The sequence below is a fragment of the Branchiostoma floridae genome, chromosome 14 (assembly GCF_000003815.2).
Source record: "Branchiostoma floridae strain S238N-H82 chromosome 14, Bfl_VNyyK, whole genome shotgun sequence".
NCBI classification, from domain to species: Eukaryota; Metazoa; Chordata; class Leptocardii; order Amphioxiformes; family Branchiostomatidae; genus Branchiostoma; species Branchiostoma floridae.
In genome coordinates, this window is record NC_049992.1 from 19,449,829 (window position 1) to 19,461,258 (window position 11,430).

Consider the following 11,430-nt stretch of genomic DNA (forward strand, 5'->3'; position numbering starts at 1 on the left):
GCATAGACTAAAAAACGTACCTGGCAGAGAACAGAGGGAGAAATAGAAAACAGTAACGTATATAATTCCATGCTATTACCAAAACTATTGTGTACAGTCATGTTATCATTACTAGTATCTCTTATTGTTTACTGTACTCCTATGACTCATACTATAAGTTATAGATTATATCTCTCTCTCCTGTACTCCCCAGGCCTGCCCATCTAGTGCAGCAGCTGGAGGAACTGAAAGTGGAAGATGGAGTGAACGTTGTACGCCAGCCTCGAGGGCCGGACGGCAGCGCAGGGTTCCAGCTCCAGAGATAGTGTAGGACCGCAGCTCACCAGGACACCATCCTCCTACGCAGGGACATCCAAAAGCCAAACTGCCTGGATGTGCCCTGCTCTTTCAACCATCACTCTTAGTTCCTGACCGCCCTGCTTATAAATATTAATGAGGTTACCCTTATACATGCAAGACAGCTTTTGAAAACGGAAAGCCTATTGTCTGATTGGCTGACAGCTGGTTTGGGGGGGACGTCCACAGGAACTAAGAGTGACGGTTGAAAGAGTGGGATACATCCAGACAGGCAGTTTGGCTGTTGGATGTCCCTACATAGGTGGATGCCAGAACATATGCCCTTTACACTCATAAGGCCACACTAGTACTAAGACATCACAATAAAGAAACACAGAAGAACTGCGCTTTGAAAGAAAGAGATCTCGGTATATGCAAATCTCCAGATTCCCTACCCCCCCCCCCTCTTTATATCCCTAACCCAGCTCAAAGAGCTACTAGAATCAATACTATAAAGCAGACACACAGCAAAAAAAGAAGACTCATGTATTTTGAGCTGTTCAGGGATAAGAATGAAAGGTTTTCCTGTCGCAGATGACTTGTATTTTTGAAACGAACTCCAAACTACCTAAACCTTTCTACATTGAAGGTACAGAGATATGCTAAGTAGTTAGCTACCTAAGCAGCTGGATATGATTTTGGAAACATATTCCAAAATCATATCGAGTTGCTTGAGTGACTCCTATTTGGCATACCTTAACCTTACCCTCTAATGCACATCAATGCTGATGAGCTGTTCTATATATAACTAAATTTACATGTTGATGGATGTCAAGGTATGATGTCTTACCTTACGGTTGACTCAAACTTCTATGCTTTGAACTGTGTGTCAAACAAATGTTAACTAGAAGAAGAAAAAAAATTTATCTTTACAATGTTTGACTTCCATGCTCTACTTCTCAAATGCTACATCTACAATGTACTCGGGACAACGGTAATATCAATTTCAGGGTTTGGGCTACATGTAGTTATAACTTCCAGAGGTCTATAGATAGCCCATCTTGGCCTACAAGGCCCTTCAGAGTTATGTGTCTGCAGACATTACAGGGTGTAGGAAAAGAGCTCGTATTTTTGGTTGATGATTAATTTTGTTTCCTAAGCTAGGACATTCAACTGTATACTTAGAAACTCAGAGTAGTTCTTGCCTCACTTACTAGCCTGGGTACCATCCTATTTCTACCGGGGCTCCTTACACTCACTTCCTTAAAAAAAAATATTTTTAGGGGTAGCGAGTGTAAGGAGTCCCGGTAGAATACGAATGGTACTCAGGCTACTCACTTACTTCATGCATCCGCATTATATCACAGGAAAGTTATAGTTTGAATCTCCGTTATCTTATTATTAATAGGACTGCTTACTGATATCTCAGTATGTATAGTTTTATCAATGTTACAAGAGAAAGTGGAAAAGAAAAACGAAGGAAAGAACAAGTATTTACGTTGTAGTTTTATTTGAACCGAAACTTTCTGGACTTCCGAGATAGTGGCTTTGTGTTAACGTCTTAACACTGCAATTGGTAAACCTTTACAAAACAGCCACATGTGGATAAATTGTGGAAGCCTAGCCAAGATTTTGTGCAACATAATTGCAGAGCGTTTCTTACACATATGTACATGTATCTTGCAGAGTATTGAAGAGATGTAAGTAATAGTATAGAGTAAGATTGTTGAAAATGTTGAGATAATTGTGAAAAGGATACGCTTTGTATGGTAGGGTTTATTTTCTTGCTCGTGCTACCACTGTGCAATTGTATTTGTAAATAAAGATAAAGAAAAAATGTGCTTTTTTTTTCAGCACAAAGGTTGTACATGCTTCTTCACTTCTGGTGTGACGTGATCTGGGTATCTTCTAATGCTAAGGCTAATGATTCAGTGGCTATTTCGTACAGTACAGTAAGAAATACAGTATATATACTACAATACAGTACCTTATCAGCTAACCTATTTTAATGAAATGACCTATAAGGCCACACCAATTTAATTTCTTGGTTCACCGATTTTTTCATAAAAAATATGAAGCGAGAGGGTGAAATAAAAATAAAAATTGTAAAATGGTTGGGGTTAAGGTAACGGCTAATCCAAAACATAAAGAATAAAAAGTTTTCAAGTGCAAAAAGTACAAAAACACTATTACTGTACAGTAACAGCACCTGTACCCACACTTTAAGGAGCTTATAATATAAAGGCCAATTTGCTATACCAGAAAGTTGGTGAATGGTTTCATTAAAGGCAACCTAAGCCATATCACATTGTTAAAAGTGGAAATATTCTGAATAAGGCAGTCTGTATAATATTGACATCTAATGCACTATTTTAGCACATTTACATCATTATTTCATAAATTGAGCCGTGAAAAACAGCGCGGGAATGAGTTGCACAATGATTCCAGATCAAGTCCTTATTTTTGGGGGGTACAATAATAAGTAATATCCTCGTGCAACTTGTCTCTGGGCTGTTTTTAACCGCTCAAAGTATGAGATGATGATGTAAATGTGAGAATACAGTGTAGTAGATGTCAATATCATGCAGATTGCCTTATTCAGAATATTTCCACTTTGATGCTGTAATATTGCTTAGGTTGCCTTTAATGGTGAAAATTTGCTGAGTGGTAATTTTTTTTTTCCAAAAAATAGGAGCCAGTGAATCCGTGAACCAAGAAATTAAATTGGTGTGGCCTAATGTAAAACATAGGTAAAAAGTTGCAGTAGTTTGGAGTCCAGAGAAAAGGGCACTTTAACACACTCTACAGTGAAAGATGGCATTTTCATCACAGACCAGTGACCTAAAAGACTGGTCAGGACTTTTGCTGCCCCAACAATTGGCTTGCTAGGAAACTGATGATAAAAGTACATTTTACACAGACCACTCTGTACATAGGCCTATAAAGATGTGAAGTAGATTGTGTTGAAGATTTATTTTCAAGAGACAAGACTGATTATGTATCTGCTCAAGTAATAAGTCGGGTGCTCTTCTTCACTCCAGCCTTGATGCCGGAAAACTCGCCATCGTAACGTTTAAGCTCTGTCCGGGGTTCACGCACCTGTGTACAACCAAAAACAAAGGAATTAAGCCACAATAGTTTCCATAAGAATAACCCAAAATTATACTCAGGTATATTAGGTGTATTTGTACCATGAAATTGGCAAGTCAGTAGAGTTCTCGCCTTGTATTTTAATTGGTAGGTTTGTAGTTCAATCCCTGGCGTAGTTATACATAAGGCTTCAAAAATGGTACATACTGCAAAATGCAAATCACTCAGCAATTTGGGAGAGAGTATATAATGAAAGTTGAACACACACCACTACGTGTGGACTAGCTCTCTGCTGTAGTGATTGAGTGGCCCAAGGGCTATTGAAATGGAGATAGGAACCACACTATGCACCTTCAGGTGTCAGAAGGACTTACACTACATATTAGATATTAGGACTTAATATAAAGGCTTGCACTAGGGCTGGGTATCGGTACAGCGTACCGGTATAAAACCGTTTTTTCTTATTGGACCGGTCCAGAAGAACCGGACCTGAGAAAATTAGGTGGACCAGATGTTGGACCGATTAGAAAATTAACAGATTATCTTATCAGGCATTCACACGTTTGGCGCTTGCAGATGGAAGAAAATAACAAGAGTGAAGTAGAGTAGAGTTTATAGTCATTTCTACCACGTTTTACAGCCAATCGTACAGGTGCAGTTAGCTTTGTAGGATTTTAAAACGCCAGTGTAAGTCTAATACTCCACCAAACAGATTTCTTTGTAGTAAAATGGTTCATTGGTATGACTCATACTGAATCAGGTTCAGGTCTGGACCTGGACCTGATCCTTTGGACCTGAACCGGACATGGACCTGAATTCTCTGTACCGGTACCCAGCCCTAGCTTGCACCATCTGAGAGTAGTAGTCAGGGCTCGAAATACCACATGCATATGCAAGTTTGTGCATGTAAGATTAGTGTGGTGCAAGTAAGTTTAGACCAAACTTGCACCAGTGCAAGTTAATTTTGTCCTCTAATACCTGACATTAGAAAAAGCTTACAAACACCAAGAATATTATCTGTCATTGAAAGGTAAAAGAAAATAACACTTGATAAAAAAGCCTAAGTTTGTCCATGGAGGTTAGACATCCAGGTAAACAATATTTCAAGACAATTCCATCTCTACAATGCTTAAGATCCCTTTGGTGTTGTCTTACCTTGATTTGCATTTAAGTCACATTTGCATACAAGTTAGTGACTTTGATATGTTCAACTGGTTTTTCCAGTTATATGTACTTGTAATGAGTTGTTCTACCACTTCATTCCAGCGATTAGTGATGGATGTCAATCGCGAGGCATGCAGAAGAAATCTATGGATCTTATCGAGTTGTAGACATTGGATTGATCTTTAATTAAGCCTAAATTCACCTTTTTTGAAACTGTACAATCTAAAACTAAAAAAAATATGCTATGGAAAAACAAATACTTAAAAGTATCCAAACATGTGGTCTTTATGTATCCCCATTTACTCACATCCATTTGCAAATTTTCAGAATAGGAGATAAAGAGTTAACAGTTCACTGTTTTGGGTTGTGCAAGTAAGTTTCTTTTGGTGCAAGTTACCTTTTGCTCAACTTGCACTGGTGCAAGTTAACTGAAAAGTGTATTTCGAGCCTTGAGTAGTAAAACTTTATAATACATGACTGTATGGGCAAAAGTTTGACTGCATTTATCATATACCTCTCAAGCTTTTTTAACCAATAATTTTCTTGTCTTACTGTATGAACCATTCTATCAGTAGATGGATAGGAAATAAGGTTTGCATGAATGACACAAGAAGAAGTGCCTGACAGCCCATACCTGGCCCTTCCTCCGGATCTTAGCCTTACGAAACTTCTTCCTCAGCTTCACACGAGGGTTTCTCTCCTCCTTCTTCCTTTTGGGAGTCAGGCCCTTGTTCTTAGATATCTGGAAGAGTAAAGAAAGAAAAAAAGATTGAACACTATACTACTAACAAGTCACTTCTTCCTCTTGGGAGTCAGGCCCTTGTTCTTAGATATCTGGAAGAGTAAAGAAAGAAAAAAAGATTGAACACTATACTACTAACAAGTCACTTCTTCCTCTTGGGAGTCAGGCCCTTGTTCTTAGATATCTGGAAGAGTAAAGAAGGAAAAAAAGATTGAACACTTTACTACTAACAAGTCACTTCTTCCTCTTGGGAGTCAGGCCCTTGTTCTTAGATATCTGCAAGAGTAAAGAAGGAAAAAAAGATTGAACACTTTACTACTAACAAGTGAAGTCACTGCTTCCTCACTTGTACTAAAGTTGCTATACAAAGATTTCATCTCATACACCAAAGGTATTTAAGCTTGCTCGCCATTGTTTAAAGCCCTCAAGTGTAAAAGACTTTAATGGGAAATTCATGGATCTAAGTAGCTTCTACATAATAGAAGCCTACCTGTATGATTCAATAAGGAGGTGAGAGAGACAAGTCTTAGCTCAAGGATTTTTTTTGTCTGAAAAATTGCTCCCAATTGTTCAAAGTCTTGGGATATTGTATACTAGTGAGTAGTGACAACCAGCCTTAAAGATACAACCTCCAACACAGATACCAGTAGTACATGTATGTTCCTGACGCAGCCACCCTACCTCATAAGTGATGGCTCTTTTCCCATCCTCCTCTTCCACCTCCATCTGGTCCTCGGTTGGCTTATCTTCTGCCACTGTGTCTTCTTCCTCTTCTCCAGGGCTGTAAAATAAGGAATTGTGTAAAGGATTTGTATTAATGTGAAGAACAACGTTTAAAAATCAATATCAATATGCTGTTATAATTTTTTCCTTTCAACTTCATTTCAGGCACTCTTCCCATATCATAGTGACGAAAACAAAATAATGTAAAAACATACAATTTACAGGAATACAGTATATGTACAGTAAAATGTTGAGTAGAGTTAGCCAGGGTGTTTGAAGATAAGGTTGATGTATGTATGAAACAGATCCATGCTACATAGACTGAAACACAGCTACATCTTTAATTTTACAATTATATTATGACTGATACAAACAAGAATAGCATGTTGAAGTTGAAACTCTGCAAGAAAGAATTTGAAAATTACACAAATTTACTCATTTGGTATATCTGTCACTGCACACACACAAGGCACTTTGGAGTTTCCTGACTAACCTTTCGTCCTCTTCTTGCTGGGCTTTTCTTCTCTTGGCCTTCAGCTGTTCATAGAACTCAATAGCTTCCTTCTCTGCTGCTGTCAGGTGCTCTTTCTTTCTCTGGTGGGAAACAGAAAACATTATCAAGTCACCTGCAAACTTCCTATAGCTACTGAGTTAGACTACATTGCCATAGTATTAGTACACTATGTTGCTTCTAACAGTAACTGGGTAATTCAATCAAAAGTTCAATGTGTCAAGTAAACTACGTGTAGAATAATTCAGGATCTTGTAAAGCAAGTTTACCACTTTTGTAAGCGAGTAGTAAGATGTGACTCTAAAAGTGGCATCTCACTGCACTTGGGGCACCAGTTTGGCACTGCAGGGTTCGAAACATGACTCAACAGATTGCAGAGATAAAGAACAAATTTTCTTACATTTTGTGTATTTTGTTGTCCTGTAAGTCATACTTTTACATATTAGGCATATCTAGATTTTTTTTTTAAATTGGAAAAAATAACACAACAGTGCAGCAGTGAACAAACCCCGCAGTGCCGCACCGGTGCCCCAAGTCCAGTGAGATACCACCTTTAATTGGTACAAATGTTTATGTAACTAATTTTAATATAATCGGAAACAGAATTTGAAATCTATGTCTATATCTTGTGTTGTCACTCTCCTAAGTTTACAAGAGGACTACTTGTCTAAGAAGACCAGATTACAACAATCCCTCCGTGGTTGTCTTAGACAAGTTTGACTGTACCTTCTTCAGTTTTGCACTCTTGAGAGTCTGTTGTGTCTGTGAAGTCTCCTCTTGTGCCACACCGTCCGTGTTCGTCTGAGTGTCTGCAGGTTTCTGTTTCTCCTTCTGTTTCCTCCTGGCTTTCTGCACCCCCCCAGGCTGCGCCTCTCCTGCCCCCACCCCCCCAGGGGGTGCTTCCCCTGCCCCCTCCTCGCTGGGCTGTAGAAGGAAGGACACCTCTGGCTCCAGTTTTTGGTCTAGCGGCTCCAACTCATTGATCAACTGAAGTGTCAAGAAACAAGACTGTTACATAGAGACCAACACGAGGGTCAAGAAACAAAATTGTTAGATAGGTAGATAGATAGTTCATACTTGTACTTTGTGTGTTATTGCCATCCCCATGGCAAGCCCTTTGTAATAGCCATTAGATAGTTAGATAAACCTGCCTGTAAGTCTCTCACATCCAAAACAGTATATAAACAAAATTGGTAGTCATACGGACCACATACATGTGCATGTACCTAGCATACAAACATTTCAAGACATTTTTTGGGATTTTTCAAAAATTAGGAAATGTGCATTCATTGGGTTTTAGTGAATACAAATTCAAAGAGGTTGGTTGGCAATTTGTATTTTGGTTACTCTGTTTATCAAATTTGTTGAGTTATTGAGAACTTGCTGATGACTGACATTTCTATACTGCACCAGTCTGTTGATGACCGGATGACTGCGCACGTTGGGGGTGTGGCCTGCCTTCAGCACCAGGTAGAAGGAAATGTTCACACAGTAACTGGAAAATAAGTCATGACAGAGAAGGATTGAAACACCAACACAAAACCAATAATTGTATACAGCCTCAGTCAAACTATGTACTACACACATGTGCATAAGGCAATGTTATACGAGGTTGAAAAGGACTACTTTTGAAATCATTGGTCCTTTTCCTGGTAACCGTATCTGATAATATCTTGATAATATGTCAGTTACTCTGTAGTAACAAATCATTAGTGCTTAAAATCACAATACATATGATATAACATAAATCATAGGAGTAAAGACAAACTGACAGTTGCCTTACTTGAGGTAGAGTTGAAACTTTGTCTCCACATAAGTTGCTCCCTGGAACAACAATGGTAGGTAAACTGTTAAAAATGCTATCTTCCATCAATGATTTTAGCTAAAGCACTACTAGTAGGTATCTGGTAAGTTAGAAGATCTGTGATGATGTAAAGAAGAAAATTACTTTCCTTTGACTTAGCTTGTCACTTGGTAATATATAAGATGTTGGATTATCTTATAAAAAAAAACATGTTAAATCTTTTTTACATGCACATTCATGGCCCAGATTTTTAAGATAAATAAAATATTACAGCAATGCCCAATAGTTATCATACCTTTCCAGGAGGTATGATTCCAGACCGAACCATTTTCAGCAGGGGGTGGAGTCTGTCAATCACCTCTTGTAGCTGTGTGGGTAAAAATGACAAAACGTAAAGTTACTATTGAAGTCAAAACACTGCTTACCCTATCTAATGAAGGATAAATGTATCTATTGCACACAAAATTGCACATTTCAGTTTACTTTGTTCAACTATACGTCACACGTCACAGAGTTTTGGCCAACCCAAATAAAAATTACAAGAAAAAAATGATGATAATCCCTACCTACCAACCCCATTTTTTGGGGACTGAAACAGGCAACACATTTTTTCCCCCATGCCTTATCGATTTCTTACCTTTTCCTTGAAGTCGTCCATGAGTTCCTGAAGCTCCGGTGCCTCCTTCTTGAGTAGCTCCATACGCTGCCTGTGAGACAGCTGACTCAGGTCCTGTAAGACTCTCTCTTCTGCCTCCTCCACTGGTAGGGCAGCATCTTCTGTAGGCTTCTTAGCTGGCTGGAGATATAAATCATTACAGAAGTAAACATCATGTGAGACAGCTGACTCAGGTCCTGTAAGACTCTCTCTTCTGCCTCCTCCTCTGGTAGGGCAGCATCTTCTGTGGGTTTCTTAGCTGGCTGGAGGGAGAAATCATTACAGAAGTAAACATCATGTGAGACAGCTGACTCAGATCCTGTAAGACTCTCTCTTCTGCCTCCTCCTCTGGTAGGGCAGCATCTTCTGTAGGCTTCTTAGCTGGCTGGAGATATAAATCATTACAGAAGTAAACATCATGTGAGACAGCTGACTCAGGTCCTGTAAGACTCTCTCTTCTGCCTCCTCCTCTGGTAGGGCAGCATCTTCTGTGGGTTTCTTAGCTGGCTGGAGGGAGAAATCATTACAGAAGTAAACATCATGTGAGACAGCTGACTCAGATCCTGTAAGACTCTCTCTTCTGCCTCCTCCTCTGGTAGGGCAGCATCTTCTGTGGGTTTCTTAGCTGGCTGGAGGTATAAATCATTACAGAAGTAAACATCATGTGAGACAGCTGACTCAGATCCTGTAAGACTCTCTCTTCTGCCTCCTCCTCTGGTAGGGCAGCATCTTCTGTGGGTTTCTTAGCTGGCTGGAGATATAAATCATTACAGAAGTAAACATCATGTGAGACAGCTGACTCAGATCCTGTAAGACTCTCTCTTCTGCCTCCTCCTCTGGTAGGGCAGCATCTTCTGTGGGTTTCTTAGCTGGCTGGAGGTATAAATGACGGCATAAGAAAAAATCAATGCCATGTAAAAGGAGATACTGTAAATGCATTTAAGTTCGCGGGGATTTAATTTTGCGGTTCCGGAAAAAGGACTTTTCGCAGTGGTAACCTGCACCATGTTATGCACTGTGTATTTATAAAGTGGATTTTTCTTTGCTATACTGGTTGTTATGCCACAAGCAAGAGATGCGATAAAGATGGCCAATGAACAGCTTCCAGTGTGATTTTTGTTTATAAAATCTGTGAATACTAGTACCGCACCATAAGTGGTGTAAAAAAAAATCGAATCAGACACTCATGGGTTTGACCATATATTCCATCTTTTGAGACTTGTCCTTGTAACTTATTCCTACAGGACTGGTGTAAATGTTGTTCAAAAGGTTGTTTTATCCATGGCCACTTTTGGGGTATATTCAAATGGTGCAGGTAACATTTCTTTGGTGCAGGTAATTTCAAAAGTTATCTGCACCTGTGAAGGTAGACTAGACAGAATAAAAGTATTTTGAGTCTAACTTGACCTGGCTACATTCAAACAAGTAGTGATGTGTTTATTGGTCAGAAAAAGTGAGAATATACATGCAGCTACTTCAGGGGTAGAGTGACCCTGAATTTTGGAGTGACCCAGAATCCAGTTGTTATTGTATTTCCATTATTCTTAACAAATATTTTAACACCTTTATCTTTCTTGCATATGAGAAACATTTTTACAAACTAAGTCATTTTGTTTCAGTTTTGTGGAGATTCCTTTTCATTTTAGCAACAGACTGGTAAGTACCTTGAAGAGGTCTAGCCCAAAGTCCTCCTCGCTGAGTGCCTCAGTCATACGTTTCTGAATGGCCAGAGCTTCTCTCTCCTCCTCCTTCTGAGCTTCCTCTTCCTCCTCATCCCCTACTACTCCTGAGGACACAACAGAACACATTGTATACCACATTCCATGTCAGGGAAATACAAAAATTGAGAAGAATCCTATATTAAAGGAAAGCATCAGAAAATCTTCAATTCATTATTTTCCAGTAGCTTACTCATTAAAAAGTTGATTTACGTCAATTTTTACATTAATCCGCCCAATATGACCCTGTAGACACGTTTGAACTTCGCGCTCTCCTCCCCTCTCCCGCCGCGCTGGCCGATGACGTAATGGCCTCGTTCTGATTGCCTGCGCGCTGACGTCACAAATCAGAATTGAAACTTCTGGCCCTTCTGGCCATGCCAGCCGTTTTGCTCGGTGAACCTCGGTCCCTTCGGCGGGAAATCACACCGCCATTCTGGAAGCCAGTCCGTTGTTGTTGACAATTAACTTCGTGGACCTGTAAGTCGCGTTGTGAGCTGTCTACGAAGCCATAGTCCCCGGGAGACTGAACATGAATGGGCTTGTCTGCGAGTGAACCGCGCGACGGTACGAATCAAAACAATGGTGGTGGGGGAGGTTCGATATGTAGCGATCAAGGGTATGTTGTCAGAGGAAAAATGTCACGGATACTCTTGTTTTTTTTTACTGTCACTGCCAGTTGGACAACTATGAATTCAGCCAAAATTCGGGAAGCTTACGTGTAATCATCGCTAGCTTCCGAAAGAT

The 11,430-nt window shown here is 39.7% G+C and overlaps 2 protein-coding genes across 2 annotated transcripts in view; one reads left to right on the forward strand and one right to left on the reverse strand.

The window, feature by feature from the left end:
- Positions 1 to 416, forward strand: part of LOC118430576 (SUZ domain-containing protein 1-like) — a 2,236-nt gene extending 1,820 nt beyond the window's left edge. Inside the window, exon 4 of the mRNA XM_035841533.1 lies at positions 194 to 416. Coding sequence (XP_035697426.1) covers positions 194 to 305 — 112 coding nt within the window. The 3' untranslated portion in view covers positions 306 to 416. The remainder of the gene's footprint in view (positions 1 to 193) is intronic.
- Positions 417 to 2,947: 2,531 nt separating this feature from the next.
- Positions 2,948 to 11,430, reverse strand: part of LOC118431044 (something about silencing protein 10-like) — a gene marked incomplete in the record, with an annotated part of 12,969 nt that continues 4,486 nt past the window's right edge. Inside the window, 10 exon segments of the mRNA XM_035842124.1 lie at positions 2,948 to 3,375; positions 5,165 to 5,272; positions 5,954 to 6,053; positions 6,489 to 6,589; positions 7,233 to 7,493; positions 7,902 to 8,001; positions 8,290 to 8,330; positions 8,606 to 8,677; positions 8,948 to 9,106; positions 10,630 to 10,751. Of these exon segments, the coding sequence (XP_035698017.1) occupies positions 3,283 to 3,375; positions 5,165 to 5,272; positions 5,954 to 6,053; positions 6,489 to 6,589; positions 7,233 to 7,493; positions 7,902 to 8,001; positions 8,290 to 8,330; positions 8,606 to 8,677; positions 8,948 to 9,106; positions 10,630 to 10,751 (1,157 nt within the window).